The sequence below is a fragment of the Myiozetetes cayanensis genome, unplaced genomic scaffold (assembly GCF_022539395.1).
Source record: "Myiozetetes cayanensis isolate MyiCay16 unplaced genomic scaffold, myiCay2020 scf1, whole genome shotgun sequence".
Lineage (NCBI taxonomy): Eukaryota > Metazoa > Chordata > Aves > Passeriformes > Tyrannidae > Myiozetetes > Myiozetetes cayanensis.
The window spans coordinates 1,692,898-1,718,876 of record NW_026086604.1 but is presented as its reverse complement, the minus strand read 5'-3'; the positions used below and the strand labels follow the sequence as shown (position 1 = coordinate 1,718,876).

General features: G+C 41.2%; 1 protein-coding gene across 4 annotated transcripts in view; it reads right to left on the bottom strand.

The window, feature by feature from the left end:
• TSNARE1 (t-SNARE domain containing 1) overlaps positions 1–25,979 on the bottom strand; it is a 458,997-nt gene that overhangs the window by 44,160 nt on the left and 388,858 nt on the right. For all 4 annotated transcript variants that reach the window (XM_050313442.1, XM_050313469.1, XM_050313451.1 and 1 more), the window contains one exon: positions 22,032–22,147. In XM_050313442.1, the coding sequence (XP_050169399.1) occupies positions 22,052–22,147 (96 nt within the window). In that variant the 3' untranslated portion in view covers positions 22,032–22,051. The remainder of the gene's footprint in view (positions 1–22,031; positions 22,148–25,979) is intronic.

The following is a 25,979-nucleotide window of genomic DNA, read 5'->3' as shown; positions in this document are numbered from 1 at the left end:
TGCTTTTCCACTACATTTTCAGTGCTCTCTGTTTACCAGGTTAGGATACTCATGAGGAGTAACTCAGCAGCATCTCCTCAGTGCTTGGGCCCTAAAATGCTGTGAGAGAAACTAGAGGGTGACACAGTTACTGGGGCTTTGTGTGTCCTTCCTAATCCTGACCTCATGATTGTGAGCATTTTAATGACCCACAGAAGACAGGACTCTTTGCCACATCTCATTTATAGCCCCCCCAAACAGTGGACTTCCAGCAAGAAACTCTTCTATGACACTGCCCGTGCTGAAGCCTCAGTGATGAACACAGCACAGGAACCCCATCAGAAACAAATCAATAAATACTTACATGAATAAATAATGAATCTCATCTCTGAGTCTCAAACAGCTCCTCCCCCCAGTGACCAAGAACTGCATCCTAAAACTGTGATCAGTTTGAAAGAGAGGAGATTCCTTCTCTCCTGTCATCGTGGTGACGATAAAAGATGGATTCAGCATTAAATCCCAACTAACCAAGTGCAACTGGGTGCAGGAAATTCCACTGACAGGGGATGGAAATGGGTACAGAGGGAATAAAATAGGAGGAGATGTGTTCCTGTGCTTGGCTTTAGTGTGGACTTTCAGTGTGATACTGGGAAAATGACTTAACTCTGTGCTGCTGTTTCCTCAGTCACTAAAGCACAGTTAATATCAGGTGCTTTCAAAAGCATTTGAAGATCTCCAGATGAGAAATTGTGCTGCAGAGGCAGACAAAATGCTTCTCCTTTTGATGATCATTATTACTGCTGGACAAATTTGGGGTTGTTGCTTCCTCTGTACTTTCCAGGATCATTTAGAAAGGAAAATAGAAAGCTATTTCTGGAATCATGCAAGGTATAAAATAAATAGCAGAACCAGTATCTCACTAATATCTAATCTCTATCTAGTATCAGAATTATTTTAAAATTTAGATGATTAAAAAAAGAAGGAATTATTGGAACAGACAACACTCTGATTCCAGTAGCTGAAAATAAGTTATATATGATGCTATTTGAGCTGCATTTTCAAGGTAAATTTCAAACAAAGAGGTCTGAAGCATAAATAAGATTTATTTTTAGACACCTTATTCTAATATTTCCCTTATTCTCATCTTTCAAATATAAGGGACAAAATAAAAACCCTTTTCTGCAGAAGTACCAAGTGCTTCTTGTGGAGTCCTCTCCCTTATATCTGTGGCTGTGAATCACATTCCAGTGGAAAAGGCAGCAGCCCTAAACACCCTGAATATGGAGCTGGATTCTCTAAAGTATTTAGGCATTCAGTAAATGGGGTGTGAGTTTGGTGGGTGCTGGAATATTGCTGTTACTCTCTGGATTTTCAACAAAGCCAAAAAGAAATGAACACAAAGCACTGGAATAGCTGGAACACAAAGCAGACCACAAATCTGAACTTCACACTGGCCTGTTACAAGTATTTAAGGGCTACTTTGAAGCAATTATTAATTTTTGTTTACCTGCTGTCCTGACTGTAAAACCAGGGCTGAGGAAAATGACCAACAATTTGCAAGTATCAGTAAACTAGGTAGTCTTTTTTTTATTATTATTTAATATTTAGCTGTCCCTCTGCCTACACCAGTTTGTCCTGTTTTCTATTTTGTCCTGTTTTAGCAGTGGGCTCTTCTCAAACATATGGGACAAAGCTTTATGCACTTCACTGCCTAGTTAGGTGAGTTAGTGTCAGTAAACAAAAAGTTGAGTTAAACTCCAGAGGGGAATTTTCTTTTTAACCTTGCAATGTTCTGATTGGCTGCTTTAAATTCTTCCTGTGCTTTTTTTCTCATCCATTTTCTTAAACATCCCTAAGTAGCTCCCATCAAAAATCAAGCTTATGGACTGGATGGATTTCTGTCTTTAGATTCTTCTCTCTCTTCTTCTCTTCTCTTCTCTTCTCTTCTCTTCTCTTCTCTTCTCTTCTCTTCTCTTCTCTTCTCTTCTCTTCTCTTCTCTTCTCTTCTCTTCTCTTCTCTTCTCTTCTCTTCTCTTCTCTTCTCTTCTCTTCTCTCTTTTAAAAGATAATATATCTCTATATTATCTCTATTAAAAGACAGACAGGACTGCTCAGCTTCTGGGGATACCTACATTTTTGACTCCCTAAAGGGGAGTTCAGAGAGCTCACTTAGACTGAAGACCAAACTTTTAGATGGATGAGTTAAAGATGATAAATACGAATTTCTTAATTTGATTTCAGTCTGCCTCTTCTTTGGGAATTGTTACACATGGATTTTTTTGCATTAAATGAGGTGTGAGAAAGAGAATCAGTTTATGTTAAACATCAACACTTTCCTCATTCAGAGGTGTCACAATCAATATTTGACCCAAATACAAGAGTGAAATTATTAACAGGGGTTGTTGGTGCAGGGGACACACTTACATCTGAAATTCCTTAGCTGGTGAAAAATGCAGTGGAGTGGAAAATAATGGGATGTTACTAAAACCAAACGAAATTATCCACATGAAGACCAGCAACCTGCTATAACCCAACACAATCAGTTCCACAGCAGCCCCAATAGATGGGCCCAGTGTGCTTTAAATCCACACAGCTGAGTTCCTGCATCTACCAAGAAACGAGCAGATCAAATTAATCCCCAAAGCACTCCTTCTGAAATCTTCAGATTTATGCCAAAGATATTTTCCCTTCATTTATCTAAACATGTACTTTGAAGAGAGTGTGGTGCAAATAAAATCTCTTTGAGCTTGAATGGTGAGAGCTTGGGAGCAGCTGACACAATTGAGCTTCTCTAATAGCCTCCAGCAAGTGACTTAATCTCTTTATATCACAGTTTTGCTGCCTTTAAAACAAGGATATTGATAGTTCTGCACCTCAGAGGGGTGCTGGGAGTGGGAAGTTAAGACCTGCTGGATGAAAGGCTTGCAGGGCTTTTATTTACATCTGTATTATAACAACTTCAGCTCAGCACACTGCTTAGCAGTCCATTATGAAAGGAGGCAACAACAATGTTTAGCACTAAAAGCTTCAATCTCTGTTCATTCTAACAAGATTGGTACTTGGATTCGTGTGGAACTCCAGGGCAACTCAAGAACTGCCCCCCCCCCAATATCCTTTTATAAATTCACTTTTAATCTATTTTTTTACACTTGGCTACATGCAATTCTCGTGCCTCTTGCTTGAGAATCAAGCCCTTGGTCTAAGCCTCTGCAAAACCTGACAGAGCATTTCTCATCATGTCCAGCGTAATTTCAATTATTTCCCTTTGTCTAAGACTTCCTTTACGCTTTGATGCCTGTGGACATTTTAAGTAACTACCTTTTTTATTGGCTGACTCAACACATGACAGATTATTCTGTCCAGTTCTTCTCCTAAAGTCTTTTTATCAGCCAAAGTCCTCATGTGACCTCTCTTAATGTTACCTCAGAATCTGCAGGGCTGGAAGCACTTAGTGAATTTGACATAAAAACACACCTTTGAGTCAGAGATTTACATCCTTTTTTTAAGAAGAAAAAATGACCCAAATGACCCCAAAAAATATATAATTGAAACAATTTGTCCAAACACCATTGTCCAAAACTGAGAAAGGGAAACTAATACAAAAATAGGATGAAGGTTTTCCCATGGAAACAGACATGTCAAAAGCAAAAACTAAGCTGGGATTGTCACTTCTCCAGCCAGTTCCTTATCAGTCATCAAATCAGTCTTTCAATACAAAGATAGAAAATAAAAGACAGTTTTTGTGCATTCTGGAACAAAATAGCTTACTTGTTTCTTAGAGTTTCCTTCTATAGAAAAAAAGAAAGGTTGAAGTCCCTCAGCTGGAGTTATTTTTTTAGAGAATATTTTCATTTTTGTCACTCTCTGTGTCTCACACTGGTCCTCAATAACATCAGAGCAGTCAAATATGTTAAATCTCTGGTACCTGAAGGTTTCCCTGACATTTTGGGGCAGAACTCACCCTTTCCTTCTACCCAATAGTCTTTTTAGGGGTTGATGCTTCAAGCCTATTCCATTCCATTCCATTCCATTCCATTCCATTCCATTCCATTCCATGCTATTCTATCCTCTCACAAATCCTATTTGGTGTCTCTCTGTGGATGACTAAAACCCAGAAGTTTTAGGCTACCCCAGCTGTGCCAAAAGGTTTCCCAACTGAAGCTAAAAAAAATCTCTACACCTTTTGCAGCAAGTTCTGTGACACATCTGAGCTCCAGCTCCACTCCTCCTTAGCAGAGTGTGAGAGTGTGGGTACTCCCAGAGACAAAAACGCAACTAAAAATGTTTAATAAAGTCTTAGAACCACAAGAGAACAGAGGGTGGAGAGAAGATTGAGAGTCAAGCAATAGGAGATGCTGCTCTGCACTATGGAACTGTAAGAGATGCTTGAGTACCAAAGCTGTGTAATTTAGCCTCGAGGCAGGAGAAAAGCTCCTTGTACTTTTATAATAAGCAATACAGTTGAGGCACCTGAAGGTCTTGGTTGAGCAAGAGCAAGGGCTGGGGATGGCAACATCTGTGCTTATATCCAAGCATGCTTTAGTTTGCTTTTCACTTGCATGGCAGGCAGTTTTCCTGTCGGTATCACAATCACACTGAGGTTTCAACTCTTCTTTCCCCCCAAGAAAAGCAACAGCGAGCAAAGTTTGTGTCTGGAGGAAAAATCCTCATTAACAGTCTGAGATAAGTAGAGTATATTGTGACATTTCCAAGAGATCTTCCTGGCTCTGTGATTCGTTTATCCAGGAATTTAAGTCAAAATGTACAGAAAACAACATCAGCATCAATGAGTGTGTCTTCTGTCAGAAGAAAAAAAGGCAAAATAACACATAAAAATTTACCAGGCCCTTGAAACAATGCCCTTCCAAATGAAAGCCTTCCCTTCCTTCTGAAATAACATCCTCACCTGAAAAAATGGGCTCGATGATGAAAGAGTTCCTGCTGTCTTGGGTTCTGGATATTGTGAGTTAAAAAAAAAAGAAATAAAAAAATTTCTGAAACTAATATTAAGTTCAGAACAAGTCTTAGTAATCTCACTAAATGCTAATAGAGTTTTAATGCTGTTTTCATTAACTTTGTGCCCTTTCATGTAAAGCTGGAGGGCTACTCAGTGATAAGAAAACCCCACCGACACAGTCATGTGAATGGATGCTAAATGCAAATTCTGGAAGCACTGGGCAATGCTCACAGCAGGGCTTTGACAGGATAAAGATTTTATGGAGTGTCACATCAGGACTTGTTGAGGAGGCTGAATGTCAAGAGTAAAAGCAACAGCAGGAAAAAATGAAAGGAAGAAGGTCTCTGAAGTGATGAGGGGTTTTTTTCATTTTTTGTTCGAAACCACAATTAAAAAAATTAACTTACTACTATAAGTAGCTAAAAACCCAATAGCAAGCTCATCGAAAGGAGATTAAAAGTGAAAAATAAAAATGTGACAGAGAGCAAAACCTTGCCTTTCACTGGAAAGCCTGAGACAAGCTGACAAAATATTTCTGGCAGGCCTAAACTTTTCCAAGACATTTCAGTGAGGGATTTGGTTATCTGAGCTGCAGCATCGAGATTAATACTTGGGCTGAGGATATTTTTTGGGGGGGTTTGGTTCTTAAGTATTTGTAAGTAGGCTGGAGGGAGGAAGAACTCTCATGAACAGGACAGTCTGACAAAGTATATCCCTATATGGAAGTGCAGAGAAGGTTCTGGAGAGACTTGGAACACCTTCCAGCACCTAAAGGGGCTCCAAGAGAGCTGGAGAGGGACATTTTACAAGGGCATGGAGTGACAGGACAAAAGAGAATAGCTCCAAACTGACAGAGGGCAGGTTTTGATTAGATATTAGGAAGAAATTCTTTACTCAGAGGGTGGTGAGGCCCTGGAACGGGTTGCCCAGAGAAACTGTGGATGTCCCATTCCTGGAAGTGTCCAAGGCCAGGTTGGATGGGGCTTGGAGCAACCTGGGCTAGTGGAAGGTATCCCTGCTTATGGAGGGACGTTGGAACTTCTCCAGTGTTAAAGTAAGTTCTAAGGACAAAAAAACCCCAGAAGAGTGAGCTAACTTGTTCCAGGAGTTAATTTTCACTATTGATGAGAGAGAGGATCAGCAGGACCCAAAAGCCTGGTTTTCAGACTCACTGGATGAAGGTAACATCATATTATGCCATGTCTTGTAGGAACTAAATTTGGGGTTGTTGCACAGACTCTCTGCAGTAAGAAACCAGGAGAAACCACAATGACTTCTTTGTTCTTTTGGGAACAAAGGCTATCACTTGCCTTTTTCCTTGGGTGCCTGATGCACCTTGTGTAGGAGCCAGACCACTCACTGAATCAGCATAATTTACTGTCTAGGTCTGAGTGGGTTAATCCCATGGGATAACTCAACTGCAAGAGAACACTTCAGCTGTGTTCAGCCATGGGAATTGTTGAAATGCACCAGGTAAATTAAACTCATCATAAGAAGGTAACATTTCCATATTTTCCTATCCAGGGAAATGAAATGCCAGCCTTGTGACAGGAATTCCCTATGGCTACTCATTTTGGAGCTCTTCCTCAGCCACTTCAGGCAGGTGTTGTAGCTCATTTGGCTATGCAAATATTCCTTATCTGTTGGAAAGGAGGGTAGATGCTTTCCTATCTTTCCTAAGAAAGTCAGGATAGTTATTGACAGAAAATAGAGAAGGAAATTCAATTGCTCAGAACTCAGGAAAAGCCTGAGCATCTTATGGATTGTCACGCAAAGAAGCTGCAGAAACCAAAGCAAGGAAAGGTATGTGGATTAATCTGTCAGTAATTAACACCTTTCCACACTATTCTTGCTCCATCACCTTCACCTCTTCCTTCCCACGACTGCCCCTTTGTGGGAAGAAAGGACAAATGGAATTCTGGCTGCACCAAAGCAAGATGTAAGAGAGGAGAAATCCAATCAGGGATCTGGAAATGTCCAGGAAGGCAATGCTGGCTCCTGCCTGCAAGCCAGGTGGTAAATGTAGTGTGGTTTTTTTGACCACATGGAAACCTAATGTTGCTTACAGGGCAAAAAGATTGGTCACCTCCAGCTGGAAAAACAGATCCACAAACTCTGGATTTCTGCTGTCAGGAACAAATGTGTATGACGGCTGCCACGTGAGTTAATGTCATATTAGATGCAGCACTGGCCTGCAAGTCCTTTTATCTTCCAATGATGATCTTCCTTTTATCTGGCAAAGATGAGCTGAAGTGTTTCCAAACTCTGTGTGAAACTCTGGAGCCTGGAAGAGGTGTGTTTCCCACAGAGGACTTGCTGTTGGCCAGTCCAACCCTTATCTGCCCAGCCCACCTTCAGTCCAGTCCACGCACAGTCCCAGCACACACCCACAGTGACATTCCAATGAACCTCTGCCTCCAGGTCACCTTTCAGATCATTTTCATTTCAGGAAATCCAACAGGGTTGATAAAACAGAGGTTGTTTTCGGGTTTGCTGAGTTTACACAGAGCCAAGGCCTTTTCTGCTCCTCACCCCACCAGTGAGGAGGCTGAGGGGACACGAGGAGCTGGGAGGGGACACAGACAGGACAACTGATCCCAACTGAGCCAAGGGATATTCCAGACATTCAACATATAAAATTCGGCAAGAAGAATTAAGGGGAGACATTTGGAGTTACGGTGTTTGTCTTCCCCAGTCACCACTATGCCTGATGGATCCCTGCTTTCCTGAGGATGGCCAAACACCTGCCTGCCCACGGGAAGTGGGGAATGAATTCCTTGTTTGGCTTTGTTTGCATGCAAAGCTTTTGCTTTACCTATTGAACTGTTTCTAACTCAACCTACAAGTTTTTCCACTTGTACTTTTCCCATTCTCTCCCCTATCCCTCTGGGGGAAAAGTGAGAAAACAGCTGAGTGGGGCTGAGTTACCCACTGGGGTTTAACCACAGCAATTTGGGACTGAGAACTCAGCTCAGATTTAAAGCACCTGTTTCAGGCACCACTGATTCTGGGGAGTTCAGAACACTTGCCACTCCTAGAGGTGCATTAACACCCAAATACCTGTCTCAAACTTTAATTTCAGATTCACAGTGGATGAGAAAAAGAAAAAAAAAATGTGGTGGAATGACCTGGAAGATGAAAATCTGCTTTCCTGGCTACCGAGAACTTTTCTTCATTGTGTCTGTGTGCACCAAAATCTTACCAGAAAAATGGGATTATATGGACTCACAGTGAGATTTTCTGTTCCCATGGAAGTAAGCTCATTAACTTGCAGGGTGTTTAGACAAAAGCAGCCCTCATGACCACTCACTACAAATAACACAAAAGAAAGAATGGTCACATCTTTCACTTAGAAAAATGTTTCAAAGGGAAAACATTTGGTGCTTATTCACAGCAATAAAGAGTAATCTCAAAGCCCTTTGTTTTGTGCTGAACAACTGAAACCTCAACAGTATCCAATTTGCACAACATTTCATAGTGAAACTAAACTGTTTTAAACAAAGATACTGATCATATAATCAGAGTGGTTTGTGTAGGAAGGGACCTTAAAGACCATCTAATTCCAACACCCCTGCCGTGGGCAAGGATGCCACTCACTAGATGAGGTTGCTCAGAGGCCCATCCAACCTGGCCTGTATCACTTCCAGGGATGAGGCTTTTTTGGCAACCTGTTCCAATGCTTTACCACTCTGAGCAAAGAATTTCTTCCTAAATTCTAATCTAAACCTGCCCTCTGTCAGTTTAAAACCAATTTCCATTGTCTTGTCTCCATCTGCCTATACAAAGAAGTGCCTCTCCCTCCTTTTTAGAAGCCCCCTTAAGGTACTGAAAGGTGCTCTAAGGTTTCCCTGGAGACTTCTCTTCTCCAGGCTCAACAATCCTTGCTCTCTCTCAGCTTGTCTGATGCACAGATGAAAGAAAACCACATACACCACTTATACACACAGATCCATGCACATAATACCTAATCCTGCCAGTGCTTTCTCCTTCAGCTCCAAGAAAATGGAAGGGAATGGCTGTGGGTTAACATCATGCTCTTTTATTCCTCTTCATAAAGGAATAAATCTTTCCTTTATCCCTGACTGCAATCATTTTTGTAAGCTTGTTTCCCCCACCAAGGTCAGGATTTTTTTTTCCTGATTCTGGGTGCACGTGTGAGCACAGACATGTCTGTGGAGCTCTAGCAAGAAACGCATGTGTTGAATTTACCAAAACCAAAATTCCCACAACAGAAAACTGAAGTGAAACTGCCACCTGAACACCAAAGATGTCAGCAGATTCTAAAATTCAATATATCCATAATTTTAGAAAAAAAAAAAAAATCCCAAGATGACTCCCTTTCCTCACCCTCATTTGTCAGCAGTTGTATGACACTCAAATTTTGCTTTGTCCCTGTGAGAATGAAGGACAGAAATGGCTCTGCCTTTGAGTGCTCCTGAATATTGTCATATTGGTTTCTTTAATTCCACAAGAGGGAAGGAAAACAGTTTAGTACTCCTCCTAGTATTCCTTCTGGCTTTAGTCTTCCATGGTAAAATGGGAATTCAAACCTAGATCTTGCCTTAAACCCAGAGGAAGCTTCTCAACTGGATTTCTACCATAAGCCAGAGTGGTGTGAGGAATGCAGAAGAGGTCCCTATTTAATCTGTTCTGTAGTTGCTTCCCTGTTCCACGTGTGTTAATCACTTTAAATTACAGTTATATGTGTAAATGTAAATGTGTAAAATGTTCAGACAGACATTGAAGAGGCACAGTTCCATAGCTTGGTAGGAAAGACACAGGAATGAGAGGCAGAATGCTCTAATTCTGGCCTTTTCATCAATAAATATTTAAGCATTCATTGAAATTGGAAAAGGTGTAAGAAAGAGAAATCAATTCCTCCCTGTCTTCCATGTCTGAGCTGATGGGAGTGTTCCCTTTACCCAGCTGTGCATCAGTCTGTCTCTGAGATAATTTATTAGATTGAAGGTAAAGCTGCTCTTTAGTTTCTCTTCAGAACAAAATCAGGAATGAATTAAAAGATGGAGAATGTTCCCTTGTGATCTGTTTGGGAAACCTGAGCCATGGAAAAGCTGGGCCATGGAAAAGCTGGGCCATGGAAAAGCTGCCTATCTGTGACAGTGCAGCACCTGTGCAGCCCAAATCTGCCTTGGATAGGGCAGGTACCCTCTGGCTCAGAGAAATACTGAGCAAAGGGCAGGAGGAAACTCAGTTTTGCACATAAAAGCTCGTTAAAAACAACTAAAGAACATATAACTCCTGGAAAATTGTCTCTCCAGACTGGTGGGTTTAACTGTATGTTCAGCTACTATGATATGCTTTGATTACATTAAACAATACACCACACATCATAATAACCAGCCCTTTTGACCAAGGAAAAGCAGATGTAAATGAATACATGACTGAAGATCAGCACCTGCTGCTGCCCAGGCAAACTGTTAATTAAAAGCCACCACTAAGTAGTTCCCAGTAAACACAGTGGCAAATTATCTATGATTAAAGAAGAAAATCAGAGACTATTGCTAGCAGTAGATGGCAGAGAAACATTAAAAAAAAAATAAAAGAGGAGGCAAAAATGGCTATTAAAATATATTTTGTGCTTATAAAATTAGCCTTAATGAACTATAAAATAAATAAGCCTTAATGAACTACAGCAGCCACTTGCAATTATTTCTGTACTAATAAGCTTGGAGAATATATTTGCCATGTATTGGTCATTAACGAGATATTCTTTGAAATATGTAATTCAGCAAAGGGGAAGCTGTCACAAATTAAAGGGATTTCAGGAAATTTGTGTGTCTCTCACCCCACAGTAATATTTGAGTGTCAAAGGAGAAAATTTCCTAGGCCAATAAATACCCACATTTGTTCGTACAAGCTGAAACGCAGGTTTTATAGCTTCTCTCTTGCATTAAATTCCCTCTCTATTGTCTTTTCAATGCCGTGTTTTGGAAAAAATGTAAATAAACATTGGTTATTGGGATCTGCCTTGTACAGAACATTTAATAGGAATCCTTAATTGCATGTTGTAAACATAACACAAATAGTGGTTACAAAACTAAGAACGATTTTGTTCCAAATAATCAACAAGACTGCCTCTTCATAGACAAAACTCTTAGAAGGCACGGTGCTGTACATCAAAACCACCCAATCCTTGCAGGAATTAAACCGGAGGAAATTCCATTTCTGGCGTAAGAAAGAAACCCTTTTTCATTGTCAGGGTGGTAACACGGTTCCTCAGGGAGTCTGTGGGATCTTCATCCTCAGAGTTGCTCAAGATCTGGCCAAACACTGCCCTGAGCACCTGCCCTAAGTGCTTTGAGGAGGCACTTGGTCCACATGAGCCCTGGAGGTCCCTGAGAACCTCAACCCTGCAGGGCACTTGCATTTTAGAAGTCTGGTTTTTATTTAGGTGAGGAGATTTACAGCCAAATCAGTGCAGGCTGGGGGATGAACAGGTCAAGAGCAGGCCCTACAGGGAAGGACTTCGGGGTGCTGGTGGATGAGGGGCTGGACATGACCCAGCAATGTGCACTGACAGCCCAGAAATCCAAACATATCCTGGGAAGCAGTGTGGGCAGAAGATGAAGGAGGGGATTCTGCCCCCTGCTCTGTTCTAGTGAGATCCCACCTGGAGTGTTGTGTTCAGCTCTGGGATTCTCATCACAAGAAGGACATTGACCTGTTGGAGTGAGTCCAGAGGAGGCACCAAGATGATTAAAGGGATGGAGAACCTCTGCTATGAGGAGTCCTATGACTCAAACATAAGCCCTGTGAGGAGCAGCTGAGGGAGCTGGGGGGGCTCAGCCTGGAGAAAAGGAGGCTCAGGGGAGACCTCATCACTCTCTACAACTCCCTGACAGGAGGGGAGAGCTGGGTGAGCGTCAATCTCTTCTGCCAGGAACCAGGAGTAGGACAAGAGGGCTCAGTCTTAAGCTCTGCCAGGGGAGGTTTGGGTTGTATATTAGGAAGAAATTTTTTACAGAGAGAGTGATTAGGCACTGGAATGGCCTGCCCAGGGAGGGGGTGGATTCACCATCCCTGGAGGTTTTTAAGATGAGGCTGGATGTGGCACTGAGTGCCATGATTTGGTACTCACAGTGGGGTTGGATCAAGGGTTGGACTTGATGATCTCGGAGGTCTCTTCCAACCCAGTTAATTCTATGATTCTATGATTCTAATCAGACATTGGAATGGGATGCCCAGGGAGGTGGTAGATTCACTGTCCCTGGAGGTTTTTAAGATGAGACTGGATGTGGCATTAGTACCATGGGCTGGGAACCACAGCAGGGTTGGAGCAAGGATTGGACTTGACCATGTCAGAGGTCTTTTCCAACCCAGTTGATTCTGTGATTCTCTGATTCTGTGAAAGGCTGAGACAACTGGGATTGTTCAGCCTGGAGAGGAGAAGATTTTGGAGAGACCTTATTGCAGCCCTCCAGTACCTGAAAGACTTCTACAAAAAGGATAGAGAGGGCCTTTTTACAAGGGGGAATGGCTTTAAACTGAAAGAGGGTAGATAAGATATTAGGAAGAAATTCTTCACTCAGAGGGTGGTGAGGCCCTGGCACAGGTTGCCCAGAGAAGCTGTGGCTGCCCCATCCCTGGAAGTGTTCAAGGCCAGATTGGACAGGGCTTGGAGCAACCTGGGCTAGTGGAAGGTGTCCCTTCCCATGGCAGGGGATTGGAATGAGATGATCTTCCAATCTAAGCCATTCTAGGACTCTATGAAAAAGCAGATGCCTTGAAAGTATTCCACAGATGATAACAGGTTTGTTTGTTTGGGTTTTTTTATGTGAAGACCAGACAAACCATCAAAAGGGATCAAATTACTGCTCTTTAATGAGTTCCTGCTTGTCAGCTCAGAGCCAGCAATGGCTGGGATGTTATTTTGATGACATGACATCAAAACTAATGCATTTTTCTCTGCACCCTCAGCAGGCTGTCCATGGACAGCTACAGCAGGTCAGCTGACAAGAGGAAATTCAATCAACCACAGCAAAGTGCAAATTGAAATGATCTCTCTCTGCTCCACCTTGCTCGTTGTTTCAGTGACAAGAAACTTTGCCCACCTTCTAAGTGGGGATGATGAGATTCATTTGAGATGCTTGGTTGTAAATCCGGTGTCTCTTTGCACAAGTCCTCAACACAGTAATTTCTGATGATCTACTTGTGAGAGGAATTAAATGGTTTATGTGCTGTAGAACAAAGTCATGCAACATTGTAATGTGAAAAACCCATTTCAGTGTCAAAAAATTACTATTAATTGAGGAATTAATAATCTGTCAAAGCTTAAGCAATTTCCTTACCAAACTCAAAAGTAAAAAATGCTATTTCTCCAGCAGTTTTTTTAGGAAATAAAGACTAGGATTACTAAAGTCAAAAGTTTCCTTTTCCAGATACATCTAAAAAGCCTATTTTGAGAGCTGAAGCACATTCTGTAAATGAATGGTTGTTGTGAAGCAGATTCCAACTGCTTTTAATGCCTAATGAAACTACAAGGAATATTTCAGAAAATGCACTGATTGCAATGGACTTATAATTCTCTTTTTAAAGTTGAATCTCTCAGAGAGATGATTGCAAATAGGAGTTTATTATTTATACATTGAGCAGACTATATAGAATCAAATATATATCACCAAAATGTGGACATTTCTAATTCTATCCAAGGAGGTGAATAGCTAATTAAGACATGGTAACCACTATGTTAAAAAGAGTGCAGAGAAGTGGGATTTTTAGAATATATATATTTTTATGAAGGCCTAGGAAGAAAAGGAAGCCACAGAAACAGCCTTGAATAAGCCCTCTACACTTTGACTGATTTCTCAGTTTTTAAGATACCTCCCAGATCATTCTGTTTGTTTGGAGAGAATCATGGGGTTGCAAAGGAAAACACAACAGACTACAACACATCATGGGATGGGACCATTTCCCTAACAGGCTGACCACCAGCAGGGCTTCAGTGGAGATGGCTGGGATAAAGCACAGCAATTTAAAGAGAATATTGGTTCACTTGCAATGATTTTCCTCTGACACTGAAATGCCACCCAACCTGTTGGACATCAAGTTGTTGAAGTTGCAGTTCCCAAAGACAGAACTCAAATTTTGGCACTGAAGAAACAGAACAATCTTCTCATCTACTTCACTCTGAGAGGCAGAAAACCAAACAAACTGTCCCCTCTAACATCACTCTTCATGAAGAGATAATCAGAGAAGTGCTGCCTTTCTAAGAGCCTTTCCTGCTGGGACTCTACATTTTCAAGCTAAAGTGACAAAATATTTCTCCTTTAACACCTTGTTACCAAAGAAAACCTCCTGTTCTGCTTTTTAGGGTTTGTTCCAGAGAGCACTGATCCAAAATTACTTTGCTTTGGCACCATCACCAAGGATAATCATCATGAAACACTTTCAAGCAGCTTGTATGACAATGAGAACCATTCCCTGTCATGTAGTGAGTGGCACTGATGCACTTTGTGCTGCTCTATTCCCAAGAAAATGTAGGAGAGTCTGTGGTGGGTTGACCTTGACTGGACACTGAGTGATCCCCAAGCTGCTCTGTCACTCCCCTCCTCAGCAGGATTGGGAAACAGAATGGGAAAGAATTGTGGGATAAAGTAAAGGCAGGTCAATAAGGCAAAAGCAAAGCAGCAAAGGAAAACAAGAGATTTATTCACTGCTTCCCATTCACAGGCAATGTCCAGCCAGTTGAGATGACTGAAATGCTGTTGAAACACAGAATTTGTGGGTTTTGTTGGATCAAAACATGCCAGCACAGAACTGGCCACTCAGGGCCTCCTGTTCCCTCCCCCCGCCCCTCCAAAACTCTTCACTCAACAGCAGCAACTTCACCCATCTCCCCATCACACCCAGGTCAAAAGGAATTGCTCCTCACAGAAGAATAAACTGTTTCAGCCTCACCAGAAAGAACCACACACCTTCCCAGACTGACTTCACTGGAAGTCCACTCACCCCAGAGTCAAGGGGCACCAGGATCAATCACAGACTCACAGAATATGCCGAGTTGAAAGGGACCCCCAAGGAATGATGGACTCCCTTGTGCTGACCTTTGCTCTTGTCCCTCCCACAACAGCAAAACCTCACTGTATTTTTGGGTCTGGATGAGACAGGATAATTCAACTGAAAATATCAGCCAACAGCAGTGGAGTGACATGAGAGCAGTTTATTATAACTCTGTGTTGCTCTTATAAAGAGTTTAATCCTCCCTTCTCCTGGGGGCTGCTGATTTCTGCCTCAGAGAACCCTCCTGAGCCATTAATCACTCCAACTGCTCCCTGAGCCCAGCACCAACTGCTCCCTCCATCAGACATCACTGCTCCTGAGGAACTGAGACTTCCATAGGGAAGAGGATACTTGGCACTGACTCATTCAAAAAGATTTTAGACATGCATTTATAACAACCTTTTCCAAGCTGAGACCAAAATTTTGAGTCACCTCAAGCCACATTTAGGCAGTTAAAGGAATGACTGGTGCTGTCCACAACTCTAACTGAAATATCAGCTTTTCACATGGTATTTCCTTCAGCATCTGTGAATGGGAGACTGTGTGAGGCCAGAAAGACCATTGGTCTGGATCAGCACACCCAATTTTGTGCTGTTTCACAGTTCAAGCTGAATGTGCTGAAGCTCAGCCTCTTCTGCCAGGTCCTTGGAGGTGGTTAAAGTTTAAAGACGTTACAAAGCATAAATAATTAGTGTCTTCAGATTGCTTTGGGAAGTTTAGATCAAAGTCTTGGCATCCATCTGAAGGGTCAAAATAATTCACAGCCACTCAGGGGGAGTATCCCATTTTCCTGCTGATTGCAAGGAAACCTGAGATGGGATGAAGAAAGCTGCTGACTCTTCCAAAGTCCTCCTGACTTTGGATCCAAATCAGTGGATTCAAGTTACTACAAGTTAATTGAGCTGCAGGAACTGTCTGCATGTCAACTCTCTAGCTCAAGCAAAGGCAACGTAATCCATCCTCCCTTAACTCTCTTTCACAGTAGATTTAATGACCTGGCATTTCTGTGAAGCTTTATAAAGACCAAAGAGCATGAAGGTGGGCAACAATCAAGGTCACCCTGAAACACATTAAATCACAGCGACCTGATCATGTGATGTCCTATCAAAATATTCATGTATTTGAAGGTTTGGAAGAGATGTGTATAAGTGGTGAAAACTTTTGGAGAGTTTTCTTACAGAAATTCTTAGAAATTATTCTCCCTATTTCCTGGCAGTTCTGCCTTTCTTGCCCTGTTATTTTGAGGGATTTTTTTGCATAAAGCAGACTCTTGTCTCTTAAAATTTCTTTTTCTACTAGTAATCATTTCTCCCTTTTACACATTTGTGGCACAGATTTTAATGTGCTGTCAGGGAAATAATTTAGCTGAGGGAAGTGGAGATGCAACCATTGGAATCAGGAAAGTCTTACAGAATACCAATGTTAGCCTAATTTAAGAAACTGGGCCAAATCATAAACCCAGACCCATTACATGTTATTCAGTGAAAATTCAGATCTCAATTCAGATAATTTTTGACTTATTTAAATTTTAAGCAAAAAATTACTGCAGAATCAGGATGTACCTCACTCTTCTTGCCTGAGCAAAAATTGAGCAAGAATGCCAGGATCCAGCAATTAATTATAGACTAAAAGACAAGAATTGAAACAATAAGAATTGACATCTGACACTAAATGTAGGAACCTTTTCAAAGTAATAGGATACAGCAGAGGGAAAAATTTTGCAGAGCTATTGATTCCTGATTGTGCTGCAGAACAAACATGGCAGCAATGCCAAACCAGGGCAGAGGGGTGAGTTATTTTAGGATTTCAATGACAGCTGTCCAAAATACTGTGAACCTTATAAAGCTTCAAATATTGAAACAAGCTTGAAAACTGAGCTAATATAACTCACAGAGTTATTAAGCCATATGTAGATGTGTGTTAAAAACAGAAGCACTCAAAGTAAAGCCCTGTGATATCAATTCAAAAGGCAAAAGCAATGCCATGAAACATCCCTGTCTGTGTTCTGCCCTTATTTGCAAAGTTTCTCGGGTTGAATGATTGCTCTGTTCAACACTGAGCAGCAGCTGCTGTGCTCCAACAATCAGACACTGCCAGGGAAGGATGCACTGGGCAAATGTCACAATTTCTGTTGTGTGTGTCAGGAGAAGGTGCCCAGACTTGTCTCCTGCTTGGGAGGAACACCAGACCTGTAAATGCCAAGTATCACAAAGCCTCTTGTCAATCTTTCCTCCCCTGCCACCCACGGCCCTCCTGACCCTGACACACACACAGGCTGTGATCACATTTGTTGGTGGGATCAGGTACAAGACACGGGGACACTAAAAATCCCAACCAACCACAAGTCAAAAATCATAAGGTCTGAAAGAAAGCAAAAAAAACCCACAAAATCAAAAACAAAACACCAGAAATGGACTGTATAAAATAAACTGTCTGAGCTTCATCCCCATTGATCAGGTTACATAAAACACTTAATCACATAAGAAACCCATAAATGAATTATGCAGGGAAAGCTGCAACTGTGAAGGAAAGGAAAAATAATCCAAACTAAACCAATATCTTCTATTTTTCTATGATAATAAATTCAATTTAAATTCAAAACAAGGCAGTTGCATGTTCAGGAAACACATACTTGAAGCTGGAATATTACTTGTTCATAGGGACTATAGCCCTGCTTAAGGGATGCTGTCCAAGATGTTAGGTTAGATATTAGAAAAATAATCTTTACTGTGAGGGTGGTGAGGCATTGGCACACGCTGCCCAGAGAAGTTGTGGATGTCCCATCCCTGGAATTGTTTAATGCCAGGCTGGATGGGGCCCCGAGCAACCTGATGGAGTGGAAGGTGTCCCTGCCCACAGAAGGGGGATTGGAATCAGATGATCTTTAAGATTCCTTCCAATCGAAATTGTTCTATGATTCTATGGATTTTTATCTGTACAGTCAAGATCACATGGTGACTGTAATCAGAATGGAACTCCTTACTCAGGATATTTCACATTTTAAAACTTTATAATGTTTCAAATGCAAATGGTCAAATTATCAGGAAAGGAATTAATCAATAGCTGTTAAAGATTTAATAAGTATCTCCTGTATCAAGAAGACTTTGAGCTTTAAGTCACTGAAGGTTGGGAGAATTTGATGAATCATAGAATCATAAAGGCTGGAAAAGATCTTCAAGATCGTCAGGTCCAACCTTTGACTGAACACCACCAGGTCAGCTTAACCCTGGCACAAAGTGCCACATCCAATCACTAATGATCACTTGTGCTCTTGACTGTTGTTCTGTTTTCAGTAGCTGAGCAACACAATCAACCATTGCATCATCCCCCAAGAAGGGAAACACTGCTTTATTCCTCTGGGCTCTTGCCTCTTTATTCATTGACAGATTCTAAGGCTGGAAAGCACAGTAAGTCCACAGGATTTAAGGAATCTCTACAGCAAAGTCTGTGTGCTCAGTCCAGCAACCTTTGCCTGATAGAAATGTGTCTTGGTAAAGAGGAAGGCACCCTCTGTTGCAATGACTTCTTCCAAGAACAGGGAGCAGTCAAGTCATCATTCCTTCTCTCTTTCTTTGGCTAACAGGATTGAGATGATTAAGCTGTCACTGGAAAGCACATTTTCTAAACATCAGATCCATTTAGCATCTTTCTCAAAGTTTGTCACCTCTATTTTCCTATAAATAACGCTTCGGGCTTAGGATTCCAACAGCCTTGATTGTCACTTTGGGTAAGTGTGCACTCATCCAAATGAGTCAAGAGAAGGGCACAGAAGGTCAGTCTAGGTTGAAGAAATATTGACACTGTACAAAGTTGTTTTTAACAAAAATGCTTCTCCCAGACTGCTGCTGCAATCCTGTCCTTTTACATGGGCACTGATGTTGACTGTGGCAGCAAGAAGAGCAGCTGCAGTGCTGCTGCAGGGTGTGCACAGCGTGACCCAAGAGTTCCTGGGCTATTTTCCTAAGGTGTCAGCAAACAAACACACAGACAGAAGTCCTCAGGAGCTTCTCTGCATTCTCTGTAGATGCTCTTCCCTCTCCCTGCCAGACAAAACTGCCCCAAGGGAGCAGTGACACACTTATGGCAGGGGCCTGGACAGCCTCAGAGCTCTCCTGAACATCTGGGCCCTCTGCACGCACTGAGACAGAGCCAGGGGTGGCACAACTGTCTGCAAAACTCATGGGGAAAAACTGCTTTTTACTTCTCAAGATTCACAAAGTGATTTTTGCCGTGGAAGGAATGGGCTTGCCTGTCCAAGGCGCGTCTGAGCTGTGGTGTTGAGGCGAACCATTGATTCAGCATCATTATTGCAAAAGTAGAAACATCAACCAAATAAAAATAAAAAAAAAATAAAAAAGGAAGAACACTTTATATGCTAATGATCAAAACAATATTAATAATCATAGATATTAATGGCATCATTTCTTTGACTCAGTGAATAGTGACCTTCATAATTCTCACTGCCACTCAGGAAAGCTAAAGAAGCCCCTACCTTTAATATCCTGGAAATGGCACTTAAACCACTGGAATGGAGAAGCTGGTGCTGTTTCTTTTTGGCTCCTGAATTATCCAGCATAGAACAAACTCTTTATGACATGTTAGATGGAAGTTCTTGGCAGTCATCACTGAACTTGGGATTTTATTCAGTGATTTGTCCTGTGCCAACCACAGTAGTTAGTAACTAGTTCCCTAACTTGCTTTCTTCTCTCTCCTCTCTGCAGAGTCATGCAGAGCTGCTACACACTAAAATCCAGCTGTTCTCTCTCTCCCTGAAGTACGTAAGACAGTTTTATATGAACCATTTTCTTGTGGCAGTCGAATCTTTAAACCCACTGATATTTTAAAATCCACTTACATTTTAAAACCCACTTGCATTAAAGTTCAGAATAGAATTGCATGCATCACTGTGGACATGGAAATCCTGAAAACATTCTGTTCTGGAAATCTTCAGACTATAAATATGAAATCTGTTGCACACCATTTGGGTTAGGAACCATTTCTAAAGATCAGAAATCATACTTGTTCCAGTATAGATTAATGCAGGTTCTGCCTACGTTTGTACTGTTGGAAAGTAACTCTTGTTTTAGAAGCTTAATAATTAGTTTCAAAAGTGATGATGAAAAGTAGAGGATTATATTTTTTCCTGGGGCTCTCATTAGTATCTTTAGGTTCACTTCCCCCAAGACATGGATCTCTTAACAGATTAACTTTAGTTTTCCAACAGAGTTTTATTGTAAGAATATTTTGGCTCTCTGACTTTCTCCACTTTAGGGGTTTAGATTAAAATATGTCTAGATGTAGCCAACTGATGATAAGATTTGTAATTTCTAGTAGATAGGAATATTTAACTGTGTTAAAAGAAATTGTATTATATTGCAGATTATCATGATGTAACACATTTCCAAACTAATGCAGAGTAAAACCAGAGTAATGCAATTAAAATTATTGTAGTTGCTCCAGATTTAAATTATCAGAACAGATCATTGTTTGCACCCATAAGCAGTGTCTCATGTAAAAGAGGGATAAAAATATATATATAAATTACAGATAGGTAGATAGATGTGCTGTAAGAACATTGATATTCAGTCAACTAAAGGACTGTTTTCCTGATATCCTCACTTCAGGGCTGGCCAAACACCTAAGAAAAATATTTAGAGCTTTTTCTCCTTGCAATAATGTAGAGCTTTTGATCATCCTCATCCAAACCCAGTGAGGTGGTAGATATCCTTCCACAATTTCTTTTTTTTTTCTCATGTATTTGTATAATGACCTCTTGTACCCAAATTTTAGCATCTGCAACATGCCAGAAGGAGTTCCAAAGGTTAAAAAGTGTGAAGAATCATCTTTCTGTGATTGTTTTGAACCACCTCCTTCTAGTTTCTAGCAGAAAGAGGGCAATTCCTTCATCCTCAGGTGGAAGGAGAGCACTGCCAAGTAGCACTGAACTCTTGTAAAACCAAATAATTAATAAAATCTATTAATCCTTTGTGCTTCCCTTAGTTCAGGCTAACAGATCTCTACTTAAATTGTTGCAGAAGGTCCCAGTGAGCCTCAGTATCATTCAGGATCTACAGGAGTGATGTCACATGTGCTTCATTCAAGTCTGAGGACATGAAGGGTCTCTAAACTAAGAATTGTGCCCACCCTCCATTGTTTTCTGCCTCAGGGCTCCCACTTTTTCTCTGCAGGAAATGTCCCACTGATATTTTTAGGTTCAGATTTTACTATTTGGAACCTTTCCCACAGCATCAGCCACACAGATCCCCTCTGGGTGGTAGAAAAATCTGCAAATCTCATAAACTCCCCTTAAATAATGGCCTGGAAACCTTCTAAAGAAGGAGATACCCAGAGATGCTTTGTTGTATCAGAAGGAGGTTATCAGAAATAATTTATGAGTCATTTTTCAGGGGTAATGAGGCAAAAGAAAGGAAAATAAAAACTTTCTTTTTGTCTTATACTTTACATTTAAAGCACAGTCTTTACAGAGACAATATGTCACAGTTTAAACTTCACCCATGGGATGAAGTTGCTTTGATATCTCACCTGTGTTGCCAAGTTTACAGCCCAGTCCTTCTACTAGAGACCAACACTCCTTTTAGGGGTAGATGCAGGGCAAAGGTGTCCAAAAATCCCTTTTTATTTTTCATCCCTACTGAAATCTCCTGTTGTTTGTCTTTCTGCTCCTCAAGAGAGTCTCTTTGGAACATCTCAGAAGGTAGATGTGCTCTGGAACATCTCTGGGCTGCTGGGTTGTCCCTGACCCTGCTTCTATCTGGAGCCTTCAACACTGCTTCTCTAATTCATAAGGAATTAGGATCCATCAGCCAGAATTGCTATGAGATCCATGTAAAATCAAGCCCAGCACAAACAGCAGAGGAAATGTTTTGTCTGAATATCACCTTGGTTCACATTTCAGGACCCACCAAGGCTGTTTCTGAGACAGAGAAATATTTCAGAAGGCCAGACCTGAACCTGCAGGTGGAGACATTTTTTTTTTCTTACCATAATCAGCTCCCTAAACTGTCTCTCAGCCATCTCACAGAGTGGGATAAAAGAGTTAGTTAAAGGCTTTTACCTGTGGAAAGCACAACCAGCTCAGCGCTTGACGGAGACCGCGATGATGATGACAATGAGCACCAGAACAGCCAAGGCGATGGAGAGGAGGCAGCACTTCATCTTCCTGGCTCGTAGCTGAAGGGAGAAAGACAGAGAAATAAATACATGGATGCTCAATGGGAAGATGGAGAGTAAATCCATGAGGAAATGTTGCTATTTTTTCATTGAAAAAATGGCTATTTGAAAGCAGTCATTGCAACATGGAGAAATTATCTGATTTTTTGATCTTCTGGTGAAAATCCCCCTTAAATACAACACCTTCTCTATACTGTTTTTTCCTGCTTCAATCATCATGTCACACTAAATATCCAGGCTTTGCCTGGAGGGCTGGACTTGGGTAAGGCTACTCAGTTTGGTTTTGGTCTGGGGGTGTCAGATCTGCTTTCTGGCTGCCAGGAGAAAACTGGCTCCTGTAAGATAAAGAGGTCTCTCTCCACTCTGCTGTGCAATGACATTGAGACAAGCAATAACATGGCCTGTTTGCAGGGCAGGCAAATATACTTCCAGTATTAACCACCCTGATTTCATTCCATTTAAGATGTGGTAAAAGAGATTCTACAGAGTTTTAACTTTGATGCCTGTTTCTACTTCAACCCACCAGCCTGCCCAGTGACCTCCATGGACATAATATTATTCATTCCTATTTAAAATCTTTTGCAGATAATTCAATTCCTCTTCTTCATTTTTAGATAGATTAGAAGGAGAGTGTTTCCACGATCTCACAGTGTAAGTTAACTTCTTATCCAATAAACACACAAAAAAGTATCTTCAGCAAAACAGTCAGCTCAGACATTTTCCTTGAGACCAGATCAACCAATCCTGCAGCCACCAGACTTGGTAACATCCTCTTCATATGAAAAGACATATTTATTTATTTTTCAACCACCAACCAAACTAATTCTTCTATTAAAGTGTGTATTTCCAGACTATTTTTCTTTTCCCAGTAAGACACTGTGTTGTCCTGCCTCCATGGTAGATAATCAGGGAGTCATCTTGGCTCTCCATCAGCTTTTCAGTTACTCACACAGATATGTTTATTTTGGGTTCTGGGGAAAAAAAAAAAGTTCTTTAAATGTATCATCCCATGTGCATGTGTTAAGAAGGTTCTTTTTGTCAGGCATTGACAGGAAGGGGTTTGCAAGGGGATTCCCCAAAACTTTACTTTGGAGTACAGATTTGTTCACACTTTTCCATCAGTTTACTGTGAACCTTCAGGGAGAATAAAGGTGGACAAGGGCTCACAGAAATTGTTGTGAGGCCCTGGCACAGGCTGCCCAGAGAAGCTGTGGCTGCCCCATCCCTGCAAGTGTTCAAGGTCAGGCTGGATGAGCTTGGAGCAACCTGGGCTAGTGGAAGGTGCCCCTGTCCATGAGAGGCGGTTTGGAACTGGATGATCTTTAAGGTCATTTCCAACCCAAACCATTCTATGATTCAGATTCTCTTAAATGTTTTTTCCCCCCACAAAGTGATTTTTCCTCATGGTAGCTCCATATCTGGAGCTTTCCTTTCTAGAGGGGTAACTGCAGTGCACTCTGAAAGCTCAGCACATGAGACAACAGGTCTGCTAAGACATCCCCTCTTATTTTAACCTTGATTAATTCCAGGTCAAACCAGGAAACCTCTGCTCCCAACTGCAAACTCTTTCAAGGCACTTAAGTGCCCTTGTCCAGCTCTAAAACATCAAAGCCTGTGTTTGGTCAGCAGAGGATGCTGATGGGTCATTTAACCTTCAAGCAGCAGTCTCAAATAGTCCTGAAAAGAAGCTTCAAAGGCTGCACAATAATCACTTCAGAGGGCTTTTCCAGCATTCCCTTTGCAGAGAGACTCTCTTGCTTTCCTCCTTCTGCACTTACAAAGTCCTGTTCACTCTAATTTTGCATTTACATATTCTCTCCCCCTTCCTAATTTTCTTGGTTTTAACCAACTAAAGCAAACATAAAACTCAACCATCAACAGACTAAGACTGATCAGAGGCAGAAGAGATGCAGCCCAGCCTCTATTCTGGTATTTGGTCCACATTTTATGAGCTTGTCTGGGCTGGTAAGTCAGGATAATGATTCCTGCTGCTTACAGTATCTCCCAGTGGATTTAGTACCACTGTCCTTCACAGCCTTACAATCTAGGGCAGGATTCTTCTGTTTATTCCTAGTTCTTTTTTCTTATTTTATATTTCAGGAAGGAAAATATTCAATACTTTGAGTTCCTTTAGTCTCCAGCCATAAATCTGTCCATGCTGGTGGAGCATTAGAAACTATTCCTGAGCTCTGCCTGATCATACCACCTTTCCTATAGATCCTGAGGAAGAGTGGCTGGATATCCCAGCTTCTTTTTGTCACTTAGTTAAAAAAATACTGATATCTGATCAAAAGGCATCAGCTCCCTTCACTCTACAGGTGCCCAGGCTGCTTCAGGAAGGGCTGTGGAATCATCCCTTCACATGTGACTTGACACAAAGCTTGGGCCTGATAATCTTGGAGGTCTTTTCTAACCTTAATTAATCTTAGAACAGAGCAGGTTGTACAGATTCTCTCACCAGACAGGATCTGCAGACCATGGTGTGGGCACCCTCACCTGAATATTACATAGATCCAGATTAATAAACAACATACATAATAATATCACATCTAACAGCTCTGGTTATTATTCCCAGCTCAGGGTAACAGAATCTGAGGTTATAAATGGTATCTTGGTGCCCCACTGTCATTCTTGAGGGAAATTGGGACACAAAAAGAAACACATGCCCATATTTTTAATAACACCTAGGCAACAACACACACTGGAAGCACATCAGCATCAGAAATGTAAGCATTCAACAGCTAGGAAATGCTGCATTTCCCATTATATATTTCTTATTATTTTTTTTCTTATCTCTCTCTCAGACAGGATTTCTGCCTTAGTCAGTAAATGAGTCGTTATTATGCTGTGTATATCATGTTTCTTTATAAATTTTGTATACCTGTTCAGGTTTCCTTGGGACATCTATCTAAAGCAATGTTCACACGAGACCACACAAACCTTTCACTTTGTGCAAAGGTCTTAATTTTCCCATGGGAGTTCCGTGACAGCTGAACCATATAATTAATACTTTCCATCTCAAACATCCCACACGTCAATGCAATGATTGAGTTGTATCCATTTTAAGTGAAGGAAGTGGAGACACATTTCATGAGGGAAAGCATAGCTGATATCAAGAGAACTCCAATTTTCCAAAGGAATAAAAAATTAATAAGAATAAAAAAGAAAAACAATAAAAATTAATAATAATTAAAAAAGAGAATAATAATAAAAAAAGAAGAATAAAAAAATAATACAAAAGCAAATGTGATTCATCATGCCATTCCTTGGATCAAATTTAATCTACACTTACATGGAAATGGTAAATAATTTCCCAACCTGTAATGGGATTATTTCTCATGCCAGATCCTACCAGCTTTCCGCCAAAGCATTAGAGGTCTCAGAGCAGCAGAGCCACAGCCATAGAAAGGTTAAGGACAAATGAAAAAAAAAAAAAAAAAAAAAAAGAAGAAGAAGAAAACCAAACAACCCACAAAAAGCCAAACCACCTGTAAAATGAATCATTTCTTCTACAACATAATTCGTCAGAGAGCTTTGCATTTTTACAGCGTTTCCCACGCAGCCGACCAACACGCAGCAATTCCACCCTTCTTTTTTTTTCCAGCTCTTTTTACTTTAACTGCTGAAGATCTTTTTTTTCTCACTCTGCATTAGTGCTATGCCCCATCCTGCTTAGCTCTCCTGGGCACAGGGAGCTCTGAGGCACCGTGACCCCCTCTCAGTTCCTGCAGCTACGCCCACAGTCGCTCCCAGGAACAGTCTGAGATCATTTTGCCCAGCAGCTTCCACTTGAACTTGAAGCACACTCGGATGTTCACAAAGACAAGGCATT